The sequence below is a fragment of the Miniopterus schreibersii genome, assembly GCF_964146895.1.
Source record: "Miniopterus schreibersii genome assembly, chromosome: 5".
NCBI lineage: Eukaryota > Metazoa > Chordata > Mammalia > Chiroptera > Miniopteridae > Miniopterus > Miniopterus schreibersii.
In genome coordinates, this window is record NC_138106.1 from 18,461,326 (window position 1) to 18,476,764 (window position 15,439).

General features: G+C 38.1%; 1 protein-coding gene across 1 annotated transcript in view; it reads left to right on the forward strand.

Annotated features, from left to right (window-relative positions):
* LEKR1 (leucine, glutamate and lysine rich 1) overlaps nucleotides 1–15,439 on the forward strand; it is a gene marked incomplete at its 3' end in the record, with an annotated part of 107,301 nt that overhangs the window by 77,869 nt on the left and 13,993 nt on the right. The window contains exon 10 of the mRNA XM_081138832.1: nucleotides 7,990–8,083. Coding sequence (XP_080994958.1) covers nucleotides 7,990–8,083 — 94 coding nt within the window. The remainder of the gene's footprint in view (nucleotides 1–7,989; nucleotides 8,084–15,439) is intronic.

Consider the following 15,439-nt stretch of genomic DNA (forward strand, 5'->3'; position numbering starts at 1 on the left):
GAGATTAGTCCATGGAGTGATTCAATTTGGATGCTATCCTATTAGTGTAAAGGATTATGAAATGAAGTGTCCTCAGTAATATCATTTATAAATAACAAACCTCGTCGGGGGTTATTCCCCAAGACTCACTTATTTCTCTGGTTTCCTTTCCATCAACAGCTCTTAGAGCAAGAGGCTGACTTCTTATATCATCACAGACTTACTGCTTTGAACAGAGGCAAGAGTTGTGGCAAAATAAGAATTATCTCTTTGATTGAAAATGTGAAGACATCTCTTTTAGAACAACTTGTGAAACAGAACTGAAAGCTGTCATTTGGCATTCTGGTTTGACATTTGCTTGCAGTTATGTTTTTAACTACAATTAAGGGAATCTGGATGTTTGCATGTATTAGATTCTCATTTTCTTTTTGGTCTAAGAACTTAAAAGTTAAAGTTTTAAAAAGAAATACTCTTAATTGCGAGTAGATCCTAGTTTGCCTATTGTACCAACTCCAAAAACATTATTTAAAAATACATATCTGGTGAAACTGCAGGGTAGAATGCTACAGATAGCCACCCCATCACCCAATATGAAAATCAAAGGCAGCGGAACATACTGCAGAGAGGCCTCGGCTGGTACAAGCTGGGGCCAGCTTTGCCTCCTGTGAATAACGTCACTTCAGAGAGACACTGATTACTCAGGATCTTCATTTCTTCTAAAAATTGGGGAACTGCATTAATGTATTTCCAAAGACTGGCAAGGAAAAACTACTGTATTCCTAGAGACTAAAGCAGTGCCTAACACTGGTAGGTACTCAATAAATATTTGTTGAATGTATGGACGAGAATGAATTTAATCCCAATCAAACCAGTGATCACAGGATTTAAAACTCAGAAGCTCCCAGTGTTTCTCTCAGGCTCAGAGAGTTTCTGACTTGTCAAAAATCAGAGCTGGGAGTACAATTCTATGTTCTAGTAAAAATCTTCTTGATTGGATTTTTAGTCAGTCTAAATTTAAACCCCAAATTTGTGTTGTTTCCAATCAATCTAAAGCAGCAAAATCTGTAGAACTGGTTCTAAAGAGGAAATTGGATACCTGTATGACATTCAAAACTAGCTGCACACTTTCAGCTTTTTATAACATGAAATGTGCCTCAACAAGTGTGTTTTATTTCTTATCATTCCTCTAGATTTCTAGCAGAAAGGCTCACTAGAGTACAAATGATAGCTTTTAGTTCTGTTGATTCTTTATAGGTTCTTTCAACACAGAACTGTTTTCCTTTATCAGTTTCAGTTTCTTAAGATGGTTTTGTATTCCTGAGCAAGGTGCAAGTTCTTCCGTGAGTGTGCTGTATAAATGTGGTTTTTATTTTGGGAATCAGGAGTATCTTTTTCACACATACCATCATCTCTGTGTGCATTATTCAATGCCCACTCCACCCTAATCAAGGACAGCTAAGTGTTTGTCACATCATGTAGAATTATTCTTTCTGCCTTATCCCATGAAAGGCTCACACTGAAGAGTTTTAGTCATGAACAGAGGTTAGCAGGAATCAAAGACATGTGGAAGTCTTTATTTCTGTAGTCGTAAGTATCAAGCAAACTTACCATCACAGACACAAGTTCATAATTTTTATAACAGTTCACTCAACACACCTTATACTTTGTACAGATTCATAAGGAACTTCATAATTCTCTGAAACTTCAGTGAATAATTATACTTGATTAACATTGTTTAAACCTTGGTCAAATATATTTTAGCTTCACTAATCTACTAGACTTTCACAGTTTTGTTCTAAAAGGATATACTTAACAGTGCTGTTTTGTACTGGGTACATCAGAGGAATATATATGGAATGGATTCTACTTTTGCGTGGTATCAAAATTATCACTATATCCAGGGAAGCTGAAATTTGAGCATCTCAAGTATTCAGTACCATCCATTTTATAGTAAAGGTAACTTACAATGTACTCACAGGCACCCTCTGAAAATGCTCCTTGGAATTTTCTAATCAGTAAGACCTTTTTTCAAATAGGAAACCTGACCTAGGAAATAAAGTGGATGAAATTGCCAGAATTTTGCCGTCTGGCCACTTCTAACAAGCACACAGCCATCCACATCCATTCTTTGATACTGGCATTTTGAAAACCAGGTTAAGTGCTGCTTTATTTCTATTGACCACTGCTCCATATTTAATCAAGTTTACTATTATATATTCTAATCTTATACCCAAAGTTTTGTAATATCACTTGAAGGCAAACCATTGTATTAGTTTCCTATTGCTGTTATAACAAATTAACACAAATTTAGTGGTTTAAAACACCACCAATTTGTTGTCTTATAGTTCTGGAGATTGGAAATCCAAATTAGTGTTAAGGGACTAAAATCTAGGTGTCAGTAAAGCTGGCTCTTTCTGGAGGCTCCAGGGTAGAATCCATTCCTTGCCTGTGTTATATTTTAGAGGCTGCTGGCATTCCTTGGATCCTGGCTCCATGAATCTAACCTCTGCTTCTGTCATCACATCATCACCTTCTCCCACATTAACTTTCCTCTCATATAGAGAACCTTGGTAATTACACTTAGGGCATATCCAGATAATCTAAGATAATCTCCACATCCCAAGATCCTTAATCACATCTGCAAAGTCTTTTGCTATATGAGGTAGATAGTCTACGGGAAGGATGGAAGTTGAGAAAGCTGTTTCCAACAGGGCAAAATCTAAATGCCCTTTTCTAATGTGGCCAACACAGACAAGTACATGTCAGAGAGGAAAATCAAGAGCTATGGAGAAAACTGGACTGAGGAATCACTTCCATGTGAAAGAACCGTAGACTAAGCAAAGAATGTTTCCCACCTCCAGGGTAGGAATCCTCATGGTGGCGTCCAGTGGAATTTCAGAGTTGGGATAGACTCCACCTCTCCATACTTAATTGACATCAGACGTGGCCATTTAATATAAGAGAATATTAAATATAAGAGAAGTGAGATATACCATTGAATATAAGAGAAGTGAGATGTACCAATTCTAAGCAGAACTTTAACAAATCCTGTGTTTTGGCAAGTTTTCTGTGAGTCTCAAAATCAGCATACCCAGGTAAGAGTTGCTCTTTCGGCTGCATCCTGGAACAAAAAGTGGAGCAGAGCAGAAGACGACACCTAACAAGCAAAAAGTAAACTAGTATTATAAGCCTCTGAGATTACAGACATCTTAAGTTTCAGATGTCTCTGAAATATAAATTTAGAACAGTCAGGTGGAGAGTTTGATACATGAGTCAGATACACAGGGAACAGATATGAGCTAGAGATAAAATTTGGGAGCTGTCAGCATCTATATTGCATTTTAATCATAAGAGTAGATAAGATCACCTAGAGAAAGAGAAGAGAGAAAATAAAAAGGTCCAAAACAAAGTGCTGAGAACACAAATGTTAACTGCCAAGAGGAAGATGAGCTTGCCTGCAAAGGCGACAGGACTGGCCCCAGCTTTGGAGGAAAGCCCTAAGAGGTTTGAATGGAGTCCCACATTTGCTGTCCTCACTTTTTGTTCCTTCTGCTTCACCTCCTTTTCTCCAGCCTGGAGACTGCAGGGCAGGCAGCACCTGCGAGGTCTCCTCACACTTTAAAAGATAAAGCTTCCTTTTACATTGCTGGATTTTGAGCACCACTTGCACAGGGACCCTGCCTTCCTAATTCACCTCTGTCCCTCCAAGGCCTGATGACGCTGCCTGGTCCATAGTGTGCATAGTGGTCCGTAAACCCCCCCGTATTACCCACCTGCCCGTTCTCTCACCTTGGTCTCTCCCTTTATTTCTCTTGAAATTTTACTATGGATACTCAGCGAAGTCTAAATTTAATATCTCAAACTCCTCGCAGATATTTCAAGGATCAAAGAACACTTGAGCTCTGATAGTTGCCATCCTGAAATACATTTTTCTCCAGTGTTCTGTTCTAGTCTTTTGTTAGCCCCATTAGTTACACATCGTCAGAACTATTCTTCTATACAGATGATATTTGTTTATAATTACCTACACGCAGAACTGGCTATATAATTTTCAGGGCCCAGTGCGAAGTAAAAGTGTAGGGCCCTTCTTCAAAAACTGGAAAAAGCTATTTCCTTTCCTTCACGGTCTTTCTCATCCTGTCATGGTGGTGGTTTTTGTTTGTTTGTTTGTTTGTTTGTTTGCTATTAAATGCTGTGCTCCCTTGGGCACAGGGAAATCATGGGGTGGGTGCAGGCTCTCACAGGCACCCAGGGCCGTGCCCCATGACTCAGCACAGGGAGCACACATGCCCCATCTCCACCTTCCCCAGGCCTGTACCCAGCCTGGATACCCTCCCAAAGCAGAGGATGGAAACAAATGATAAGCAAGGGGCAGGGAGCAGGGGGTTGAGAACCGTCCTGGGGAGTCAGAGAGGTGGCAGGATGTAGAACTGTGTGTGAGCTGAAACTCCACGCCCGGCACATGCTCAATTATCCCTCACTTATAAAACACAAATTCAAAGATAAAATTATTAAGAATCTCTCAATAGTGACCACAGAGCATTAAAGCAGAAGCACAGGGTCTTCTTCAAAGAATGGGTCCTGTACCTCTGGCTTGAGCATACACGCCCGGGAAGCCCTCCCTGCCTGTGTGTTTGTCACTTTGCTCACCATTTCTTCTTGCATGTCTGACCTTCCTTCTGAATATATTCCTTTCTGCAAAGTGTATTCTTTGAAGCTCCTTAAGTAAAGACCCTTTAGCTAGTGGTAAACACTCTGGTTTTATTTATCTGAGCATAATTATTTCAGCCTCATTCTTACAGATAGTTTTGTTGGGTACCCAGCTTTAGGCTGATGGTTATTTTCTCATAGGATTTTGAACATATTATTTTGCTGTCTTTGGCTTTTTTTGTTTCTGCTGGAAAATAAGTTTTCGGTTTGTTTGGGTTCCTTTGAAGATAATGTAGTTTTTTTCTCTTCGACTTCTTTTAAAATCTCTTTAACTTTCATGTTCTTCATTTACACTACCAGGTGCTTATGTGTAAGATTTATTTTTATTTGTCTTACTTAGAATCTATTGGGCTTCTAGATTTGTGGTGGTTGTTTTTCACCAGTATGAAATATGCTCTTCAGATATTTCTCCTTTTCTTCTGAAATAATGAATAGATATATATGAGATCTTTTCCCTCTGCCCTCCATATATCCACTTCTCTTTCACATTTTTATGTTCTTGACTCCCTATACTGCACGCTGTATAATTTCTTTGAATGTCCCTTTCAGTTTATTACTTCATTTTTTAGCTATAAGACCATTCACAGAGTTTTTGATTTCAATTATCATATTTGTCATTCTTACAAGTTCAATTTGGTTCTTTTTCAAATTTAATTAATCATTTAAAACACCTTTTTTTTTTTTTTTTTACTTTATTGAACATACTTATTTTCTGTATCTGAAAATTCAATACTTTGGGAGTTTGATTATGCTGTCTTTTGTTTGCTAATTCTTTCTCTTTTTGGCTTTTAAAAAATAGTTTTGTGATTTTAAACACTATGATCCCAGAGGTCTTATATCTTTATTGGTAGGAATTCTTTGTACCCCAGGTTTTAGATAGGTTTCTCCCCAAAATATTGGTGTTTTCCTACCAGACTAGGAGACAAGGTTAACCTAGCACCACATTAAGTTATCTTCTCAACATGAAGCTTTTGGGACCACTCAGGTAATATGAATTCAGGATACAAATTTGCATTAGGGTTGGTTTGTGTTTATAAATTCTTATGGGATATTTGTATTTTCCCCTCTACCTAGCACCAAAATTCAAAGCGAGTAATTTTCTTTTTGTACCTCGAGAAGAGATATTATTTGTATTTTACACATTCTGAGTATGAATTTCACACATATACTATCAGTAGCTCTTTGAGATGTAACTTCAATCAGGTGAGTTTCCTCGTAGACTCTCCTTTGTCTCCTGAGTCCTGTGCCCTTCATGGCTGTAAATCTTAAAGCTCAAGTTCATCAGATTTGGAAAGTACTTGCAAGATGAAAGTTCGCTTCAATGCTCTACTTAATGCTGGGGTTCTTCCATTCATTTCAGTTTTTTAACCTTTAGTTTGGAATAATTTTATATTTCTAGAAAAGTCACAAAGACAGTACAGAGAGGTGATGTTTCCCTTTACCCCATCTATCTTAACCATGGCATAGCCAGTTTTCTGTAAAACCTAAGAAATTAATATTGGTATAATATAATTAATTAACCTACAGATTTTTTTCAGATTCCAGTAGTTTTCCACTGATATCTTTTTCCATTCTTTCACATGAGTTTTGTTCTCTTCATTTTTCTCACTTTTTGTCCAGTTTATTGATGAATTTTTAGATTTTTTTTTATAATGAAAAAATGACTTTACTTATTTTTAGTAAAAAATTGTCAAGGTACCTAGTCCAACACATTGCTGGAAAGAGAAACCTGGAGAATTTCGTTTTTTCAGTCAATTTCCCTCAAGTGATATTTGTACTTCTGATTACCAAGTTAAATGTGTCGTCTTATGTTTGCATCTTTAAAATTTTCTAGACTAGAAATGTAGGCGGCACTATTTTCATTATGGTAAAAAAAAATTTAATAATATTATGAGTGAGACTAGAATAGAGATTAAGAGATAGAGTAGAGTCTGTTAAAATACTCTAGGTGGGAGATAAAGTCAAGAACCTTAACAAGTTGCTGGCAATGAGGAAGGAAGGGAAGAAATAGTTTGACACAGAGGAAGCAGAATAGGTAGGACTTGTTGCCGAGTGGATGTGGTAGAACATGGAGGAAGTCAGAGATAACTCGGGGTTTCAAGCAAAGATTCTGACTGTAAAGAAAGGTTTTCAGAAGTCAAAAGGAAACACAAGATTGCAGGAGATGACGGTGAATATGTTTTTTTGATGTTTGAAATCTTTGGTGTTTTTTTGTTTTGTTTTGTTTTGTTTTTAAATATATCTTTATTGATTCCAGAGAGGGGAAAGGAAAGGGAGAGAGAGAGAGATAGATAGAAGCATCAATGATGAGAGAGTCATTGATCGAGCCCACAACCCGGGCATGTGCCCTGACCAGGAATCGAACCCTGATCGCCTGGATCCCAGGTTGACGCTCAACCGCTGAGCCCTGCCCGGCCGGGCGAAATCTTTGGTGTTGATGGATCATTAGGATAGAGATGCCCAACAGCAGTTATAAATGCGAGTCACAAGTTTGAGAAAAGGGATCAGAGCTAGAAGGAAGAGATTGGTGATGGGAAACAAAGGGCTTACAAAGAGGAATAAGCAATGGAGAAGCATCATCTGCACGGATAGTAAGAAAAGTCATGGTGATTTTAGAAACAGGAAAGAGCCCTGAGCAAGAAACATGCTTTTGCCTCTACTTGTGATAGTCAAAGGCTTAATTTCAGTGCCCCTGGGAAAGGTTCTCATGAGTCGCCCATAGTACCTCCACCCAAAGGATCACACACGAAGCTTTAAGATCCATTTTTGTGGATTAAAATGTTCTTTGTGTTTTTAGTTTTCTAATACGTTTTGTGCTATACCATACCACATCTCAGGCTTTACCCTCTCAATTTGGTTTGTTTCTATCAGTATTTGAGGTAAGTAAAAGAAAAATAAATTTAGCAGACACCACAAACATGTTGATTTTATAGCACATCCCAATATAATTTCCTTTTTTGAAGAAACGAAATATTGTCTACTGTTAGAATTTAGTCATATACTTTAGAACCACAATGTATAACATTTTATTATGTTTGTGATTCCATATATGTTGTTACTATTTCATGTACAAATAACATTACTTATCACACAGAAATTAAGCCTGAGAAAATACTTGCCTTATATGCAGTGTTTGTGAATTGCTGTTAACATTTAAAATCATATCTAGTAGCAGTATATGTATTGTCAAAGAGAATAAACAGACTAAGTTGTGAATTATATTCTCTGAGTCAAGATGTACAACTTAGTAAGAGTATTAGGGGTGAGACTTGACTCATTTGTCGGGTTTATGGTTTTCAGAGAATTGATGCTGATTTCACATCAGAAAAGCATTGAGCAGCTGCAGGAAACCCTTAGACAGGAGCGGTTGGATAATGATAACCGGAGGGAGAAGGTAACGATAATGTAGCTTTCATCAGCATGTGTCTTATTTGCTTTTTAAACATTCTGTTTGGTTGCCAGAAGACTATTCCAAATAGATTTCTTTGCTTCTATACACACATTTGGTTCCTTCTGGAATTTCTTAGACCAATGCACAAAGCACTGAAGCCTTCCCAACTCTTTTTCTTCCCCATTAGCTACCTATCCCTACCACTAACCTCTGCCTTGGTTTGCTGATTATAACTTAAATTTGCATCTAGAACTAGAGCTAGCTACTAATTCAGACTGCTTGACTGAAGCCCTGACACCCTGTTTGGTTATTATCAGGTTCTTCTCTTTGGTGACTAGACCCTACACTTGTAACCTCAAGCAACAAGCAGTTGCCACATATCCACCTGGAATCCCTCACTCTGCCATCTACAGGACTGAAACCTTTTAGGTATTGTTGCTGGCTCAGGTCAATTATTAATCTGTCACTTTCATTTCCAATCTTCACACAGTTGGCCATACTCTCGGCTAGTACTGGCTTGCTATAAGTCATTCCTCCTTCCCTTGTCCCTCAGGGACAGCACATCCAGGCTGTAACAAAAATGATCACTACGCCAGAGGTTTCATATGGGCAACAATTAAATTTTAGAATATGAAATAAAGTTGCTCTAAGGTTCTCATTCTTATTTTGTTTAATTTTGTAGCACGGTGTTTTTCTTCTCTAAAGCTCACACTTCTTTAATTCTTTCTAATTTTTATTAGCCTCAGTGTGCTCAATTGGCTAATCTATTCTTATTCACTTCCCACCATCTTTACCAATCCATGTTTAAAAAAACAAAAAAGTGATCAACTTAACTAACAATCCAAAAAGTGCAAATTAAAACGAGGGATTCATTTTCGCAGACCCAGTTGGTAGAGTGGATTTTGCAGTATGCTAAAGGTCTAGTGAGATAGTCTTTCATACTCACTCTTCAAGGGACTGGAAATTACAGCCACCTTTTGGAGAGCAGCTTCGCAATAAGTATGAAGAGAGATTGTAAACGTCCCATCTTTGACTCAGAAATTTCACTGATGAAAGTAACATGGATAGAGACTTACAGGTCCTTCTTTTCCCTCAAACTCCTTAGCTCCTCTTAGACTGATACAGTGAACTTTCCTGCCTTTGCTTGTGTAGAAATTTCTCATCTCCTCAGCCACACCCCATGAAGGACTTTCAAATGCAATCTACTGGAGCACTCTCTGCTTTTACGATCCACTCTAGTATTACTGCTCACTGTACCTTGTCCCTGAGGGGCTAACACAGCAAGTCCACCAAGTTAGTGTTAGCATCTGACCATATAAGAGTATTATATTCTTGCTTTATGCTAAGTTAATTTGATGATGAAAATAAACCTATGTAGAATTCTGTAAGTTCTTAGTAAAACCATGATATCTTTCTGATAAATTAATTACATCATAAATGTATTTTGACAGTATACTTTTCTATAACATTTTATTTTGTTGAGAGGACATGACTTCTTGTTAATAAATCTTATCACTCAGCCCGGCCAGGCATGGCTCAGCGGTTGAGCGTCGACCTAGGATCCAGGTGATCAGGGTTCGATTCCCGGTCAGGGCACATGCACGAGTAGTGGGCTGCAGCCAATCAGTGACTCTCATCATTGATGTTTCTATATCTCTCCATCTCCTTTCCTTTCTCTGAAATCAATAAAGATATATTAAAAAATAAATAAAAATAAATCTTATCACTCAGCTTAGCAGTAGATCAAGATCCAGACCAGTAAAGCCAAGATATGATAATTATGTCTTAGCTGTGTTAGCTATTGAAACTATGAATAAAAAGTTCCCTAAAAGTCCTCTGATGAGAAAGAAGAATCACTAATATGACATTGTCATCTCTTTCTTGGGTCACTGTGCCTTTGTGTAGGAATGAAGTGTTCCCTTTATAAATATATAATACACATATTAGAATAAACTTCATAACTTAAATGCTTTTAACATTCAAAAAAATAGATAGCAATTTGTGCCTGTGTTTAATTATTTTAGAGTATGTAAAAAGTACATAATAAAATCAGTAGTTGCTATGCAACAATGATAGCACATTTTAAAATAACTGCATGTTTACTAATTGTCATAGATTTTTGTTTATTTGAAGTGTTGCTTTGATGTGAAGAATGGGAATTAATGTACATACTGAACACTTAAAATTGCTTCCAAATGCACAATGGTGTTACCGTTCAGTGACAATTGTGCAATTAAGAAATCTCCTATAGCCAGAATGCTTATAATAAGTGAATCATTTATTGACTATCACTTTGTAGTGCCACAAAAAAAAAATCCAACGAAGTATTTTCTTAGATTATTACTAAGATATCACATTTAGGAACATTTTAGAATTGCACTGTTGGCCTCATTTTAAATAGTACATAGATCTTTTAAAAACAAATAGTTTAAACAAACAAAATCTTATTTTCTGGCTGAGAAATTGGATTGATAGTGAAAAGGCAGGGGAAAAAAGTTTACTTTAGGAAATTGTCAATTCCAGCATTGAAGAGAGGCCAAAAACAAACAAAAAACGAAAAACAAAAAATCCCACTCAAATCCTTCTTTAAAATGGCCTATTAAGTTCTAATATAATTTTGTGTGCCATTAAGAAAATTAAAAAGGATTAATAAAATTAAAAAGGTTAACTCATAAAATGAAATTTGACAGGGATGAAGCTGTCACATACAAAATATTTTCATTTATGCATAAATGTATGGCTAAAATTAATATCGAGGGCATGCTTTAATTTTGTTGTTAATCCTCACCAGAGGATATTTTTTACATTGCTTTTCAGAGAGAGTGGAAGGAAGGGAGGGAGGGGGCTAGAGGGAGACAGAGGGGGAGGGAGGGAGAGAGAAACATCAATGTGAAAGAGACACATCGACCGATTGTCTCCTGCATGCACCCTGACCAGGGTGCAGGGAATGAACCCACAACCCAGGTACATGTCCTTGACCAGGAATCGAACCAGCAACCCTTGAGAAAAAATCATCTGACAGTCTTATGGGAGCTCCCTTGTAGGTAACTCACTGTCTTTCTCTTGCTGCTTTTTAGATTTTTCTCTGTCTTTAACCGTTGGCATTTTAATTATGATGTATCTTAGTGTGTGTCTCTTTGGATTCATCTTGTTTGGGAGTCTCTGTGCTTCCTGGACTTGTAAGTCTATTTCCTTCACTGGGTTAAGGAAGTTTTTCATCATTATTTTTTCAAATAGGTTTTTAATTCCTTGCTCTCTCTCTTCTCCTTCTGTTACCCCCATGATGCAAATGTTGATAGGCTTGAAGTTGTCCCAGAGGCTTCTTATACTGTTTTGTTTTTTGGATTCTTTTTTCTTTTGGCTGTTGTGATTGTATGTTTTCTGCTTCCTTCTCTTCCAAATCTCTGATTTGATCCTCTGCTTTATCTACTCCACTGTTGATTCCCTGTATTGCATTCTTCATTTCAGTTAATGTATTCTTCATTTCTGAGAGGCTCTCTTTTGTGTTTTCTAGTTTTGTTTTTATGTTTCCTATCTCTTAGTTGAAGTTCTAAGTTCATATACTGTTCCCCTAAGTTCATTGAGTATCCTTATAACCAGTGTTTTGAACTCTGTATCTAGTGGATTGCTTGTCTCCATTCTCTTTAGTTCTTCTGCTGGGGTTTTGTTCTGTTCTTTCATTTGGGACATGTTTCTTTGTCTCCTCATTTTGGCCACCTTCCAGTGTTTGTTTCTACATGTTAGGTAGAGCTGCTATATCTTCCAGGCTTGTATGGAATAGCTTTATGCACTAGGTGTTCTGTAGGGTCCAGTGGCACAGCCTTCCCAATCACCCAAGCTGGCGGGGTGCACCCACCCTCCTGTTGTAGTTGAGCCTTCATTGCTGTTGGCATGTCAATGGGAGGGATTGATCCCCCCCCCCAGGCTGATCAGCTACAGGGACTGGCTGCAACCACCATGGAGGATCTACTTCTGCAGGGGCCCGACCCGCAGAGCAGGACTTATTTCAGCTGAGCTCTGGTGCCCACTAATCTTGCCCCTTAAGTGTGTTGCTTGTGGAGGTGGTTGAATGGTGCTTCGATGTTTTCTAAAACTGTCATCTAAAATATTTTAAACAAACAGCTCCTTTCAACATGTAAAAAAAAAACCATAAACATGACAATTTGGCATGAATTTGTCTTCTCAATGACAAATAATGTACTGGCTTAAGCAAATTATTCTGTTTGGGGGCTCATCAAACTGTTCAGATCATGGAGGAACCAGTAGTGTCATCTCTCTGTGCTGCAGTGTCAGCACATTGAGATGGTTCTTGGCATCTCTTTTCAGCTTCCTAAAATGTTTAGAAATGCCACCTGAAGCTCATCATTTACTTCTCTTTCTCAGGTTGTGCAAATTGAAAATCAAATCAGTAATAATAAATCACTCTTGTCCCTTCTATTTACAGTGCTTTTTCTTTCCCACCTTCCATTTACCTCTCCTTACCCATAATAGTTCATTCCAAGGAATAGTTCAAGGGTAAAAAGATCTCCTTGCTTCCTGACTCAGGTAAAATAGAACATTCTACTCATATAAGTAGTCAGCCACCCCCTTTCCTTCCCTGGATGCTTCCACTTTGTTTCATCTTCATCAGGAGACTCTACAGATCTCCTAAATGGCCTCTTCCCCATAATAAATTAAAAGAACTTTTTAAAAAAATCCTTCTAAAATCCTGTAATCTAATTTACAGTTTGTCCTGTGCTACCTAGGTTACGTGCATTCCTAACTTAAACAATCTGTCCATGTTTTGGATGATGTCTTTTTGTCCTGAAATAACTATTTGTCTCTCATCAATTAACCACACAAGAATTTTTTTTGAACAATTGATATTTTAATACCTCAGCATACATTTTTCTTGAGCATCTAAAAAATGTTACTTAGTGGGTTGTTTTTTTTTAATAGTGTCAAGTTATTTTGTGGGCCATTAACTCTGAAAGTTATACCTTGCAATCTTTCCAAATGTTTTGCATTTGATTTCCTTCCTGACTTATCTATCTCAGTGTGGCTGGAACACAGAGATCAAATGAGGAAAGTGGTGAAAGTTAGGTTGGAGAAGTCCAGGATTGCCTAGATGGCATTTGGGTTGTACCCTGAACAATAGCATAGGCCAAGGGAGAGAAGGGGCCTGGAATCCAGACTGTGCTTTGCTCACCAAGTACTGTGCCTGGCAAGAGGCTGAATTTATCTAAGGAAGGGGTGCTTTGTTGATTCACACAAAGATGTCCTATGAGCTGGCAGTATTCCTATAGAAAATCATGTAGAGGACTTTTGATTTTATACTAGTGCATTGAGAAATCACTGGAGGGAATAAGAGAATCCAATTTATATTTTGTCAACAACACTCTGCTGTTTGTATCATGGATTGGAGAGATGGAGAAAGTAAGGAAACCAGTCAGGAGGTGATGGTGGTCAGAGCTGGGGTGTTGGAAGTGGAAATACAGAGAAATGGATGGATGTAAGGCATCTTCTGAAGACAAAACAAACAGGATTTAATGCTAGATTAGGTGTGGAGGGTAAGGGAGAGAGGAGAATGAAATATGGTTTCCCAGTTACTGACTTGAATAACTAGATGGATGGTTGTTCTGAGTCCTGAGATGCGGCAGGCTGGGGGCAGAAGAGGTGGAGATGGGGTTGCAACAAGATTTCTGGTTCAGACACTTCATTTGAGACACTTGTAAAGTTCCTAAAAGACTACTAGGAGGCAGGTGGATATAAGTACCTGGAATTCAGAAGAACATCTGTTCCTTGTCTTTAGCAGTCCAGAGTAACACACCTGAACAACTCTATCATGTTTCTAAATGATCATCAGCATCCTTTTCCCTAAACAATCCAGAAATTTATTTTGAGAAAGCCAAAATAAATTTTTTTTTAAAAGTCTAGCAAGTTACTTTCTGTTTTTTGTTTTTTGTGGGGTTTTTTTTAAATTTATTTTTATTGATTTCAGAGAGAGGAAAGGAGAGGGAGAGAGAGACACAGAAACATCAATGATGAGAGAGTCATTGATCGAGCCCACAACCCGGGCATGTGCCCTGACCGGGAATCGAACCCCGATTGCCTGGATCCTAGGTCGACGCTCAACCTTTGAGCCACGCCCGGCCGGGCCCAAAATAATTTCTTGCATTGAGTGTAAATATAATTGTTTTCCCTTGGGGCAAATACTCAGACCTGTGCCCAGTATAATAAACCCAATGACCCCACACTAGAACTGGTCTTCTATCTGTATTTTATTTAATTTAAAGGGTTTCCCACAAACCTTCTTAACAAACTTTCTGTTTCCTGGTACCCTGGTTTCAGTGTTCCCTTGAGAAGTTCAGATTGACATCTTTCCTCTGCTTATAGTGACCTCAACCACAAGTCAGGTTTGACAGTTTTTCTCCCAATTAATCTGGCATTAACTCCCTCTGAGAATTTATAATCATGGCATAGTGTAAATCTAGAGCCAGCCTATCACTGGGATCCCTTCTCTAATCTCACTAGATGAACTCCCAGGCCTGAAGGACTCTAGGACTCTCTCTCTTGCTCCAATAGCAGAGCCAAAACCAGTGGTTAAAAACCACAGGGAGAGAGATGTTGGCTCAGCAAAAGGAAAAAGTGCCTAATGCTTTGTGCTGTCTGAAAATGGAAACGCCTCCTGAGGAAGGAGTGAGTTACAGTTTCTGGTGGTGTAGAGGCACAGAGCAGACAATCATTTGGTGCAGATTCCACGGTAGAGGCTAAGGGGTTGGAGCATAGAATTAATCTCCACTGACTATTGAATCCCTGCTCATGCTATAGCTTTACACAGATATTTCGTCCCATTTAATCCTCATAAGGACTCCCAAGGGAACGAGTCATAACCCCACCAGGAGAAGTTATGGTCACAATTTAGCATCACACAACTAGAAGGTGTCAGACCAGGATTTAAACTTAACTTCATCTAAATCCAAAGTCTTTGTTTATTCTTTCCACAATTCATGGAAGCTTGAGAAATTGAACTAAGGGATTTCTAAGGTCCCTTCCAGCACTGTGATTCTGAGTCAAAATATGGATATAGGCATCATTGACCTATGTTTTCCTTAATCATCCTTCTGGCCTCAGTCACATTAAAATGATCATCTGGGACTCCAACACTTTCTGTGGTCTCCATCAAGAAAGGACCATTAAAAACTCAACATTTGTACTTTGTATCCCCTCTAAGCTTTCAGCAGAACTTAATCTAAGGGCCTTAAAAATCTTTTTTTTTTTTTTTTTCTAAATAGGGTTGCTGCCAAGGACTGAGCTTAGAGTATAAGTGTACAGAATACATAACTTTTAGTATTTCTCAAAACTGTCATAATATATTGT